The following is a 14,435-nucleotide window of genomic DNA, read 5'->3' on the forward strand; positions in this document are numbered from 1 at the left end:
AATAAGACAAGGGGAAATTAATAAGAGTGATGGATGGTAAAAAGAAAAAAAGTAAAGGAAGAAAGGAGAGACTGTTAAACATTTCAAAGTACACAAAAGGGAACTAAAGTTCAGAAGGGGCTTAGACCATCAGGGTAGTATGTGAACAATAGGATTAAATTTAAAATAAAACAAGTTATATTTACTTTTATCCTTTCCACATCTCAACTTTGCCCATGGCAGTTTTTATATATCACAAGTCAGCATAAGAAATTAAATGAGAATTTGGGGGGAGTTTGTGGAAACTGCAGACGGACAAATAAAGGCCAGGAAATAACATAGAGCCTCTATGACCAAATACTTAACTCAAAGTTTACAATAGGATAAAAAAAACACCCCATAAAAGAAAAAGAAAAAAATCAGACTTTGTGGATTTTCCAGATCATGGGGGGCACCTAATTTCCATGATATAGAAGGGATAATTGTAATATTCAGTTTCATATACAATCCTCTTTTTTCCTATTCTTATTTGTATGTGGAAATGTTTGTGTTTGCTGATGTTTCTCAAATAAAAAAAGACATAATTTTAAAATCCTGACTTATTATCCCTCTTTGTTTCAAGGAAGATCCAGCAAAATATATTACACCCGACAAAATGACTAGCATCAACCTTGAATAACCACTACCATGACCATAATAGATAGGTAGCTCGGCATAATAACATTTTAGTTTTTGCAAACTTTCAGATAAATGGAGAGCATGGAAATCAGGGAGATCACCTCCCTCATTTTATAAATGAATAAACTGAGAACCAGAGTTGAAGTGACTTGGCTAAGCTCACCCTGCTAGTTAAGCACTAGAGGCTAATTTTAAACACTCACCTCCACAATTTAGAGGCATCTCTGGATAGAGCACTGTGCCTGGAATCAGGAAAACCTGAGCTCAAATCTAGCCTGAGGTACTTATCAGCTGTGTGACCCTGAGCAAATCGCTTAATTTCTGTTTGCCTCAATTTCTATGACTGTTAATTGGGAACAATAACAGCATTGACTTTATACAATTTTGGTAAGGCTCAAAAGAGAAAATATTTGTAAAACTCTTAGCATGTCTTCACATAATAGGTACTATATAAATGTTCATTCCTTTCCCTCTTAGAAAAGACTGGAGAGTTATAAAAGAAAACTTGGTGGGGGACATGAGTGCCTAGTGGTACTGACCATTTACTAGGTGTTTAAAAGAAAGTTGAAATTGTTTCTTGAAATAGTAAAGATTAATATATGCACATTATCTATCTATTGAAATTAATTAAATGAAATCCTTTTTAGATATTTGATGTCATCAATCGTGTCCCCCACCAAGTTTTCTTTTATAACTCTCGAGCACTGCTTCTAAGAAGCTTAGTCTCAAATGGAGGAAAGAGGTGCCTGCAAATAGGGGAAATAATGTAAATAAAGTGGAAAGAATATTGGATTGAAAACCAGAAAGGATCTGAGTTCAAAGCACAACTTAGATTTTTATTAATTGGGTGGACTTTGGTTGTCATTTCTAATAGTACATAATAGAAAGTGCAGTGATCCTGGAGTCAGGGTCCCTGGAATAAAGCTCTCATCTCTGATGTTCACTGCCTGTGTGATCGTAAGCAAATCCTATAACCTCCCTGTATCTCAGCTGGGGTTGGAATAGTAGAACCTCTAAGTTCCTTCCAGCTCTAAATGTCAGATGCTAAGCAAGATACAGGTAATGGGGAGAGAGATACAAAAGATAAATCCAGGCAAAGTGGTCTGGGAAATTTGAGAAGAGAAAGATCTAGACATAGTAGAGAGAGAGGATTCCTTGATTGAAAAGAATTTGTACTTTACACAGATTTATACTTTGTGGCTACAGAGGGCAGAACTTGGACCAATGAAGAGAAGTCATAGAGAAAGAGATTTCATTTTATCACTATCTTCAGAGGTAAAGAATTGATAACTGCTTCCATTTGGTACAAAATTTCACAGATTACAAAGAACTTCAAAGCTGATCAAAGGATCAGGGAGCTAGAGCTGAGAGAGACATTATTGAAGAACTCATCCCTCTCTCCCTCCTTTTATGAATGAAGCAATTAAGACCAAGAGAGTACAAGTGACTTGTTCAAGGTCACACGGTAGAATATGACAGAGCTGGTAAACTTGGGTCCTGTAACTCTAACTTAAAGACTTTTTCTTCTACACCACACTCTATATTCATCATATCCCTATCATGCAGATCTGATGATGATGGTGGTGGTGGTGCTAATGGTGGTGGTGGTGGAGGAGGAGGTGATGTTAAGTTATTTTATTATCAGAATCCAATTCATATAAGATAAACTTTGAGGCATCTAGGTGGCATTGTGGAAAAAATCATTGGCCCTGGAGTTAGGAGGACCTGAGTTCAAATATGACTTCAGACACTTACTAATTGTGTGACTCTGGACAAGTCACTTAACCTTGATTGCCTCAAACAATAGACTTTGTCCAAGATTAATCAAGAAATAAGCAACAGAAGCAGGACCAAAACCAGTCAGTCAGCCTACTATACCAGCCACTATGCTAAGCATTAAAGGGACAAAGATAAGCAAAAGCAAAACCCCCCAAAAAACCCTATCCCTGCTCTCTAGGACTTCAGAATCTAATACAAGTGACTATGTTCAAACAGGATACATACAGGATAAGTTGGGAGTAGTTGCAGAGGGAAGCTAAGATGGAGGCAGACCGGGGAGAACTTCTTGCAGAAAGTGGGATTTTAGCTAAAAATTGAAGGAAACCCAAAAAGCAAAGATGAGGAGAGATTCAAGGAGACAATGAGTGAAAATGCCTGCAGTCAGTATCCCTTGACCTCAAAGTATATTGGGACTACGCAGGGTCAAAAGTAAGAAGACTTAAAAGATAGATATGGCCTAATTAATAAATAGTATTAAAAGTAAAAAAAAAATGTTGTTCAGTCATATCCAACTCTTTGTTACTCCATTTGGGATTTTCTTAGCAGAGGGACAAGAGTGTTTGCTATTTCCTTCTATAGCTCATCTTATTGTGGCAAACAATGTTAAGTGATTTGCCCTGGGTCACAAAGCTAATAAGTGCTGAGGTTGGATCGGAACTCAGGTCTTCCAGACTCCAACTCCTACACTGTACCACTTGGTTGCCCCCATTTAATGAATGACATTAAAAACCAAAAATAAGATTTTAAATTTGATCATAGAAATAATAGAGACCACTGGAGCTTATGTGGCTATGTGATATTATCAGCCCTGTGCTTCAAAATAATTAGTTGTGGAACATGGATTGGAGTGGGGAGAAACATGAGAATGAAGATTCTGAGATTGTTTCTTCTATATGAAGCTGGGCTTTCTAGGGACCAGGTTTCCTCACTCAGAATTTATCTTCCCCTCAGAATTCTGTAGCTCCACCACTGGTGCTGGTCTTGAGATCAAGACTTCCTACTAGATTTCTTTGGAATGGAGAATATCTCAAGCTAATTCTCTGTGAACATCTTAAGTAGATGATATCAAATCACACCTTATTGTTATTTAAAAAATAAAAATGACATAATTAATTTCCCCTGAATAAATGTTACACTTTCCCAAGAAAAGACCATTCTGAAGGAAAAAATATACAGAGAAATAAATGGGGGAAAACCAATAACCACACTGCTTTCCCAAATCTGATCCTCAGGATAGCCACTATTCAGATTCATTAGGAAGATATGGAAGGCAATACTTTGCAGGTTTGTAAACATATGAGGGAAGGAATGGGAAGCATTCTTATCCCATTTTGTGGAAGATACTAGGCTAATAATACAACTTGTCCAAGGTCGTACAGCTAGTAAATAGCAGAACAAAGTCTCAAAGTCAGGTCTTCTGGTTCCCATCCCAGTGTTTCCCCCAATATACCAAGTATACCTTTTGCTGTGGTTGTTGTTGTCCAATCATTTCAGTCATTTCTGACTCTTCCTGACACCATTTGGGATTTTCTTGGCAATGATACCATTTCCTTCTCCAGCTTTTATTTTTTTTAACAGATGAGAAAACTGAGGCAAATAGGGTTAAGTAACTTGCCCAGGGTCACAAGCTAGGAAGAGTCTGAGGCCAGATTTTAACTCAGGAAGATGACTCCCAACCTAGAACTCTATCCATTGTGCCACCTACCTGTCCCATTATATACAACCATTTTGTACTTGACCCTGACATTTTACTTTGTGTGGGGTTTTTTTTTCAGTTTTTGCAAGGCAATGGGGTTAATTGGCTTGCCCAAGGCCACACAGCTAGGCAATTATTAAGTGTCTGAGGCTGGATTTGAACTCAGGTACTCCTGACTCTATGGCGGGTGCTCTATCCACTGCACCACCTAGCTGCCCTGACAATTTGCTTAGGAGACATAAGACTAAGTTATCTCGGTTCATTTCAAGTCAGACTAAAAAATTGGCATCTGTCATTAATATTTTCCACAGCTGACTCAACAACCCAGAGTGGGTGGGAGATGAGGACAAAGGGAAGAATTCCTAACCTGTTCCTTTTCATTTATAATCAAATTTCCCACCAAACATCCCATCATCTCTCAGGATAAAAACAACTTAGGGAAGATGCCTGGATATAGCGAAAAGTTTACTTTAATGTGCCTCAATTTTCTCAAATAAAAATGTGGTTAATCCTACCACCTGAGTCATAGAGGTATGAGTAGGAAACTGTTCAGCAAACTCCAAGGAGCTATATTGATGTGAGCTCTCATTAGAGCATCCCAGAAGCAGTTGGTGAGCTCCATTCAGTCTGCCCCTTTCCAACTTCGAGACATCCTTATTCTTATGCTTGGCTCATATGTACATCATTGATAGAAATCACTTATTAATAATTTAGGTTGTGGCACTGAGATATGAAGCCAGGTCTTTTACTTCTTCTATTTTTCAACTGAAGGATTTTATATGAATTAGTCCACTTCTCTGGGACTTCATCTCTTCATCTATAAAATGGGTGGTCCTGGATGATCTCTAAGTTTGTTTTCAGTTTCAAAATTGGTATAGGACTGAATCTGTAAGCAGATGACCTGGATTTGAAGCTAAGTTCTGAGCACATCATTTCCCCATTTGGGGCATGAAATAGCAGCTGGTTCAGTCCAATCATTTTAAAAAGAAGGAAACTAAGATATTTTTTGGTTCTATGGTTCTATGTTTAAGGTTCCTTCCTATACCAACATTATACATATCTGCAACTTGTGATATAGAGGACAGAGGCAGTTGGTATCACGGTGGATACAGTTCTAGGAATGAAGTCAAGGAGAATTGAGTTCAAATAATTACCTCAGATTTACTGTGTGATTCCAGTCACTTAAATACGATCAGCCTCAGTTTCACCATCTGTATAGCACCTTCCCCCCAAAGTTGATGTGAGACACAAAAGAAATGATGTATGGAAAATGCTTTGTAAACCTTAAAGCAATATAAAAATGCTAGCTATGAGAGGTTTTATCACATGAACTCTCAAGTCCCTTCAAAATCTAAATCTGTGACCCTTTATTTGAATCTGGCTGTGGTCAAGGATGGGGCTATGACTCCTGGGTTCCATCTAATTTCAGCATCTGCTTGAAAATCCACCTCTTCAAGATCTCCTTTTGTTGCAAATAAATGCATTCTGTTGCATAGAATAGAATCAGAAAAACAAGTGCATTCCAGTCCTAAATGATACTCCAGTGTTTATTTACTAGAGTACCAGATTATTAAATCAAGTATTACTATCAGCTTTAACAGACCAAAGTGGCAGTAAATAGAATGTCAGACCTGGAGGCAAGATAGACCTGAATTCAAATCAAGCCTCAGACACTTACTAGCTGTGTGACACTGAGCAAGTCACTTAATCCTCTTTGCCTCAGTTTATACATATGGAGAAGGAAACGCCAACCAAGAAAACCCAAAAGGGGATCACAAATCATCAGAAATGACTGAGCAACAATAACAATACTGAGAGCACTTTAGCAGTATCAATAGCTACTTCAAAGTAAACAAATAAATAAATAAATAAAATTAAAGTAATAATTTTCTGCCCACAATCTGGATCATACCATAAAGATATACTTTTACATTTCTATTAACACTGAGTTAATGTGCCTAACGAGGGTGAAAGTTGAGAGCACCATATTTTTGCATGATTAGATGTAATCACATACACACACACATATGTAAAATTTTAGAGCTGAAATGGTCTTTTAGATCATCATCAAAACTCATTTTGCAAGGGAGGATTGAAAATGGATTGAAACCTGAACTTCAGTTGAGAAGACCTCTGCTTGAGTCCTGACCTGGACATTTACTATTAGCAATGGCAATGGCAAATTGGGAGTTAGAGAATTTATATTACCTGTGAGACAAGTCCCTCAGTTTCCTCCTCTGTAAAAATGGGAGGGGTGGGGAGCATCTATCTCCTAGGATTATTGTGAATGTTTTACAAACTTCAAAGTGTTAGATAAATGCTAACTATTATTATTAACCATCCTTTATGGGATATTATGAGGTGCAAGCCTCTACTACAATGTAAATCAATTGTTTTTATCATCATTATCATTGCTCAAAGTCACAATTGAATTAGTGGCAGGACAGGAATGTTATACAGGACTGCAGCCTTTCAGTTCATTGCTCTTTTCACAAGAAAGAAAGGAAATACGCATGTATTAAGAACCTACTATGTTCCAGATAGTGCTAAGCACTTCATAAATTTATCTACTTGGGGAGGGGGCAGCTAGACGGTGCAATGGATAGAGCACCGGCCCTGGAGTCAGGAAGACCTGAGTTCAAATCTAGCCTCAGACACTTACCAATTACCTATGTGACCTTGGGCAAGTCACTTAACCCCATTGCCTTGCAAAAACCTAAAACAAAAACAAAGCAAAACATATTATCTACTTTAGACTTATTGAGAATGAGTAATGATATCAAAAAGCCAACATAACAAATAAAAAGAAATAGAAGATTCCACAGAGCTATTGGTGGCTTTAGAGAGTCAATGACCTGAGTAATGAAAGTAGTAGGTAAAGATGCAAAGACTGGGTTACTAGCATTTTAAGTATTCCTCTGCCCTCCTGTCTCTGTATGAACCCAACACCCTTTGCCTTAATTCATCTTCTCCTTCATAATTAGAGGGTAAAATTTCTGTGACCAATGTCCTACAATTGAATAGAGCTTTATGAATTGAACTCCATCAGAGATCCTCCATTGAAAGCATCTAGAAAAATCTCAAAGCTCTAAAAGCAAAAAGGACCTTAGAGGTCATCCAATTCAACCCTTTCATCTTACAGAAAAGTAAGTCCCAGAGAAGGGGAGTGATTTGCACAAAGTCACAGAGATAATAAGTAGAACATCTGGAAATCTGAAACCCAGTTCTCTTAAGTCTGGACTCCCTTATATAAAATTTCTTCTGTATTCAGTTGGGGAGAAAAATATGAAAGGATATACTTTTATATATATTCATATATATGCATATGTGTGTGTATTTGAGGAGGAGTTGTTTCATTGAAAAAGTGGATCTCTGCTTTATGTGGGAGCCTTAATAAGTTTCTAAAGAGGGGATCTTCCCCCTTAGTTCCAGGATTAGCCATGTCAGAGGTGCTGGTTGCTATGGAAATTAAGTGTTAAACAATAGAATGAAGGGGATATTAAAAGAATCATGGCAAAATAGAAAAAGTTACTGAGAAGTCAAAAACCATAGCTCAAATTTAGGCTTTGCCACTTCTCATTTTTGTTCATAGCTTTGACTCTCTGAACCTTACGTATCAAATGACAAAATGGAGTAAAACAAGAAGAGCATGACCAGAATGGTGAGTATTAGAGATCGAGTCATGTGAGCACTGGTTGAAAGAAAGGGGGATGCTAAGCCTGGAGAAAGGAATACTCAGAGGAGAGATGATGGATGTTTTCAAGTGTCTGACAGGTTTTTGAAAGGAAAGGGAATTAGATTTCTTCAACTTAGTCCCAGAGGGCAAATAAATGAGCAGAGTATAAGTTGTAGAGAAGAAAATTGCTCCCCAATTAAAAAACTTCCTCAAAATTACAGCTGCCCCAAAATTCTGTGAGTGTCTTCAGCAATATAGACTGTATCCCATGGCTAGATGACTTATCAAAAGTTGTAAGAGAAATTTCTAAGTATGGTTTCAACTAGATGCTTTCTTAGATCCCTTCCAGATCTAAGAGTGTGGTTTGGGAGGGAGAAGGGGAATGGAATTATATTTAAAATCTCTTCCAGCTAGCTCATTCTATGGTCCTCTTATCAATATTGGAAAACTCTCTCCCCCCCCTTCCCTTTGATAGAGAGCTTTAAAAATCCATGTCTCTCATTCCCTTTACAGCAAACTTCAGTTACTATAATTCACTAACCTAGGATGAGCAAGGAAGAAGGGAAGAGAAAAAGAGAAAATCAGTCACTAATTTTCAAGTTGCCAACAACAAAAAAAAAAGGATGGAGAAAATCATCTTATCTCAAAAATGCTAGGAATGTTAGTAATACCAACAACTCCCTAGAACTTAAGTTCTAAGAATAATAAATGGTACAAACACTGGTTTAAAAAAAAGTCTTTTACTCTCTAATCCTAAACATAGTAAGAATCTACCATGTCTCCTACTGTGGAATAAAAATTTGGCCCAAGGCATATACTGCAGGAGTTTCCTACAGGGAGCTGTCCCTTACAGCACCACGAGCAAGGGCTTGCTCCAAAAGTCAGACACATACATACACACAGTTTAAATTTAAAAATAAGAACCCAAAATAATGAATCTAACTTGTGTAAGAGTTAGTATATATGTTTGTTTGTTTATTTTTAAGTAATTTCATACTGTAATTCAAACCAGGAAGAAACATTAACTATATATTAAAAATTGCACAGCTTAAAATAGAAACATCCAAGATTTCTGAAGCCTTAAAAGTCTAAAAGTAAAACATTTTCTCCTCACAGAAATGGCTACAAGTAAGTAGCTAAGAAGAACAATTAAGGTAAAATCAACAGAGAAAGAGAGATAGCAGCAGAGACACAGAAAGAGAGGCAGAGAAAGAGAGAGAAATTCACTGAAATAGAAAACCTTAATGGGTACTTTGAGTGGTGTGTTTTAGTCTTTTGTTATTACCATTGTAAACATAACTACATTCTTGGGGTGTTAAAACAGGAAGTCAGAGAATATTGAAAACTAAAATATAGACCATACAAAGATTGACCTAGAAAGAGGTTTAAAAGATAAAATGTTAAAACATAGGATGTTTGAGGGGACCATAAGATAAAGAATGTTCAAACCTAGATCATAGAATGTTAGAGCTGGAAATGACCACAGAACACAAAATGTTAGAATATTTAATGTTTCAGGGACCTTGGAATATAGAGTGCTGGAAGCTATAACGTTAAGGGTAGAAGGAACATCAGGGCCTCAAAAACCACTGTTTCTTCGGAAACTGTTGGTCCAAATACGTAAAGTTTCTTGCTTAGACAATCTAGGCTCTTTCCTGATTCTGCCCCTGACTCCCATCTATCAATTTTACTACTACTTTGTAGCACCTCTCATTAGTATAACTCCTCTGAGATCTAGGTCAAGATTAATGTGATATTCCAAAACCAACAACAAACTGTTTTTATAGAAACACAGCCAGTAAACCAAGATGAAATGGTAGTAATATTTTCTTAAAGTCACATTACAAACTGAGTATAATTGTGTTGGAGAAGGATCTCTTCATTAGAAGATGTAAAATGCAATATACCTCTGGAATTCTTCTGACACTTTGGAAGGAAAATGTAGCAAGCATGGGGAAAAAAAACAAGAAAAAACACAAGACCACAAGGAAAGATTAACCTGACTGGTTAATATCATTGCCATCCCTTAGAGGACACAATTTTGGAGTGTTGTTTTTTTTTTTGTTCAAGGCCTACCTTAATTAGCATTTATATTAAAAAAAAAAAAGAAGGAAACAAACAGAACCAAAATGGGACAGTGTTTTGTTTCCTGTAAATTTGACTACTCTCTTAGGGGAAAAAAAGACATGTCAACTTCTACTTACTCTTTCAATTCTAATTTTCTTGAATTTCCTTCCTTTTCCAAAAAAGAAATAAATTTCATAGAATTTAAGCCTGGGAGGAACTTTTTGCCACATAGTTCAACCCCTGATTTCACAGATGAGTAAAATGAGAAAGAGAGGTGATATGATTTGAGCAAGGCCACACAAGTAGTTGATAGCCAAGTCACAACTCCGGTCTTCTGCTTTAAATCAAACACTAGTAAATTATACTAAAAAGTACCTTCTTTAAATTAAAAATTGAATTTTCAATAGGAAATAATGTGTACCAAATAAACCCAAAAAGACTGAAATCCATGTTCTTTTGTAAAACAATGCATGTATCTGACCTTCAAGAATATATTATGAAATAAATTGAGGGAGATTAGACTTGGTTAATGCATGGTATCTGTAACTTTTCTACCACCAATGAGCGACAAGATTTTTCCAGGTCTTTATGGGGTAAACTAACATCAAGCAAAAAGAAGTAGAAGTTTTAGGGTCAGAAAGTATAAGAATAAAGAATAATTCTGTCTCTAAAAACCAAGGCTCATGTTTATCACCTGGGGAGCAAGAGAGCCATAGGAATCCACATGAACCCAAGAGGTCATAAAGACCACTCCTATTCCCACCTATAGTTCTGGATTACAGACTTAATAGGGAGAAAGGAAATCCACCAAAGAGAAGTGTATGAAATGGGGCCTCCTGGATTCAGATGTAAGCCCTTGGGAGGGTCTCCTTAAAGTTTCTTCTGTTTCTGGCTACTCCATTATTATAGTTTTAATAATATTTTCACCCTAAACAGTGTTAACCCTTAAGAGGCCCAAGTCCAGCTAATGGATAGTAGATAATTTCTATCTCAAAAGAAAATATGCACAAAAAAACTTTTACATCAACAATATTGAGATAGTAAAGGACAGACAATTTCAATTTCCAGAAAATTCCATTTTCCAGTCAATTCTTTTTCTCAGTCTTGTACAAAGTCATTATTATTCAAATCCTTCATTTTTTAACCAAAAATAGTATTTTTTTCAGTTGTTTTAATAAAAGCCTTTTTCTCATAGCATCTCTTTCTACATTACCCCTAACTCTACACAATTTAATTTTAGAGATACTCTCCATATTCAAATATATATATTTGTGTATGTATGTGTGTATATACATATATATATATATATATATACATGTAAGACTCTGTGTATATTTGATTTATGTGTGTATGTCACTTCATGTTGCCTGCTCTGGGGTATCCCCTCTATGGGTCTGATGGAAGTTTGAAGGTAGCAAATGCAGTGCTGACTGGCTGTTCTCTGGAACTAAAAATACAGTTTGGTCATCACTCCATTTATTTGGTCTGTGGTAAAAAGAGCCCATTAGAATAAATTAAAGGTAATTTACATGCTACAAACTTAGAATTTCTCTTTAAAACAGTCAAAACTGAACCACTGAATTTTAAAAGTTCTTACAAAGTGAATTCTCCCCAAGTCTTGTTGAGCCTCATGGGAAATAAAAGGCATCGTGTGCTTCCTATCCCATATGGCACATGGAGAAATTCTAGTTTTATTCATGCAGATCTCCCCAGACAAGAAAAAAAAAATCCCAAGGAGAAAAATGAAAGCAATAATCAGAGTGTAGAGAAAAAAGAAGCAGAAATAATAGGAGTAGAAAGAAATGGGGGGGGGGGAGAGGAAAGAATGAAGCTAGGAAGGAAAGAATAAGAGGAGGACCAAGAAGAGAGGAAGAACAAATAAAAGTGGAAGGGAAGGAGATGGAAGGGAGAGCATAAGAATCAAGAGCTCGATTCTTCAGTATTAGAGGGAGTCAAAATGATTGTAGTGGCTCCCAGCATAGTTTAGAACTTTGCCTATGAGAAAACACCTTTCTTTCCCCCTCCCCCATAGGTCAAAAGATGTTTCACATTGGAGTATAAACCAGCAATATCTTCAGGTGGCAAGTGTGGATGTGAGGTAACAAGTTCTGAATGGTAGAAAAAGATTGTCTCTCTCTATTAACAACAGGGGACCAGTCTCCTGTCCTTTCCAATACAATGCACTCCCCACTGTCTACTGGGGAAAAAAATGACCTTCTCATACACATCTCCACGGATCCTCGAGCCTGTGATGGCAGAGTGCGCTCAGAAAGAAGCACTAGCCGCCTCCATGAGAGCATCCCGCTTACAGTAAGGTCACAAAGAAGTAGCAGAATCACTGGCGTTGACTTTTGTCACGCAGCTACATTTAGGCAGAGACGATATACAGGCAGCCCGGACCTCCAAGGCTTCGGTAGGGCGGGGAGACAAACGCCCCCATTGTCTCCCAGACGGTTGACGGAGTGACCTATTACTTTTACAGTTAGAAGCATGCTAACCATTCTTCCCCACACCCCAAGAAATTGTTCTCATTCTCAACTCTGCCAACCAGAATTACACAGACTGGGGGAGGCGGGAGGGAGTGCCACCCCAGCACTGGGCCACCATAATACAACAGACGTTCATTGAGTCCTTTTCAGACCAACGCAGGAAAACTTGTACCTGACTTTGGTCCCTCTGTTTTTCAGGCAAGGAAGGACCCTCAGCATTCTAACCTCTCCCCAGCTCCCTATTGCTTCCGGCTCCCACAACTCCTGGGAGGTAGCGTAGGGGGGGATGAGAGTAAGGCAGAAGAGGGACCAGGCTAGGGATGAAGACAGGGAGAGCAAGGAGTTGGGGATGGGGGGGGGGGGGACACAGGCACCTGTTAAGGCCTGGGATGTGTCCCAGTGCTTCCCCACTACCCAAAAGGCACCTTGGCACGAGTTTCTCGTGGGCGGCAGGAATTCCAAGGAAGATCTGAAACTCGCACCCAGAAGCACCCAGGCATCAGTAGTAAGAGACTCCATCTCGACATCCTAACCCCCTGCTGGGGGCGGGTAAGCAGGGAGGGAGGGATGGTCTAAAGCACGTTTATTCTTAGCTCCTGAGTCTCTCGCAAAAGTGAGCTTCGACTCCCTCTCCCTCTCCACAACTCTCCGTTTCAGGAGTTCAAAGCACCTCGGGTCCAGTCTTCCTGCCCCTCATCCCAGCCCCACTCCCTAAAGAAAGAGATGAGGAAGGCTCGGTGGTGAGAAGTAGAAGAGCTCTCCAAGGGGATCCAAAATAAAGCCAGCAGGGGACCACTTAGGCTTTAGGTGGGAAGGGGGGAGGGACGGGGGGAGGGGGGCCTTCGTAGCGCTCTAACCCTCTGCCCCGGGAAGGCACCCCCTTCGTAGCCGCATGCATTCTGCCCCCAGCCCTCTCCCCGCCTCGAACTCTTCGGGTCCGCGTCCCTGGAATGAGGGTCCAAGTGGTGGCGGCTAGTCCGTAGGCTAAAGTCAGCTGTGGCCAGCCCAGCCCTGCCCAGCCCGGCTCTGCCCAGCCCGGCTCTTACCTATCGTGGTGATGACCGTGATCGCAAAGTAGAAAGATCCGGCGAATTTCCACTGGACCCCGGCGCGGTGGGGCTCCGACTGCATGATGACCAGCTCTAGCTGGAGGTAGTCCTCGCTGGTGATGTTGTACTTGCCCTTAATCCGGATCTCCTCGGCTTTGAGTTTCTCCTCCTCGCGCATCTCGTGGTCGGACTCCAGGGCGTCGAAGACCGCGGCGCCCACCAGGAGGTAAGTGAAGGTGCAGATGATGAGGGACAGGGTCCGCACGTTCTGCCGCTTCATGGCCGCCAGCAAGGGGCCGGCACGGGGTGCATGTCCCCCGGCCGCCCGGCGGTCCGACTGCAGCGCGCAGCAGCCACCGCCTCCTGCTCTCCAGCCGCCGCCTCCGCCTCCTCCCCGTCCTCCCCCTCCTCCTCCTCCTCCTCCTCCCCCCTCCTCCCCCCCCTCCTCCTCCTCCTCCTCCTCCTCCTCCTCCTCCTCCTCCTCCTCCACTGGGAAGTTGTAAGCAGCAGTGGGGCGGCTGCCCAAGGGGCGGGGGGTAGGGGAGGTAGCCTCCGCCGACGCTGCCGCCGCCGCTGCCGCCGCTGCTCCGGCGCGGGCGGTGGAGGTGGAGGGGAGAGGGCTGGAGCTGGAGCTGCGGTAAGTGCTGCTGCCTCTGCTGCTGCTGCCGCCGCCGCCGCGGCCGAGCCTCGGGCTCCTGCGAAGAGGAGAGGCACAGGAGGCTGCTGGAGCGCCGGGACCAGGTGCCGGGGAGCCCGGACACTCTGCGCAAGACCTGGACGAACCAAGCTGTCCCACTGCGCAGTGCCATCAATGGCAAACCCTCCTGGTGACCACTGGGGAGGGAAAACACTCCCCCCCAGGAAAAAGCCCAAGCGCCGCGTCCTCTGCTCTGCTGGCGCCACTGCCTCTTCTTAATCCAAGGGCAGCAGCTGCCCCTCTTCTCCCTCCTTCCCGCTCGGCCTCCCCGCCTCCAGCTTCCTCCTCCTCCTCCTCCTCCTCCTCCTCCCGGCCTCCTCGGGCT

General features: G+C 40.8%; 1 protein-coding gene across 2 annotated transcripts in view; it reads right to left on the minus strand.

The window, feature by feature from the left end:
- KCNK9 (potassium two pore domain channel subfamily K member 9) overlaps positions 1 to 14,222 on the minus strand; it is a 175,962-nt gene extending 161,740 nt beyond the window's left edge. Inside the window, exons 1-2 of one of the 2 annotated variants that reach the window (XM_074202708.1) lie at positions 13,859 to 14,222; positions 13,411 to 13,809 (exon numbers count right to left, since the gene is read on the minus strand). In XM_074202708.1, coding sequence (XP_074058809.1) covers positions 13,411 to 13,809; positions 13,859 to 14,222 — 763 coding nt within the window. Of the gene's footprint in view, positions 1 to 13,410; positions 13,810 to 13,837 lie in introns of both variants that reach the window. The other variant, XM_074202709.1, reaches the window with a different exon arrangement.
- Between the last annotated feature and the right edge of the window lie 213 nt (positions 14,223 to 14,435).

Source organism: Macrotis lagotis, chromosome X (genome assembly GCF_037893015.1).
Source record: "Macrotis lagotis isolate mMagLag1 chromosome X, bilby.v1.9.chrom.fasta, whole genome shotgun sequence".
NCBI classification, from domain to species: Eukaryota; Metazoa; Chordata; class Mammalia; order Peramelemorphia; family Peramelidae; genus Macrotis; species Macrotis lagotis.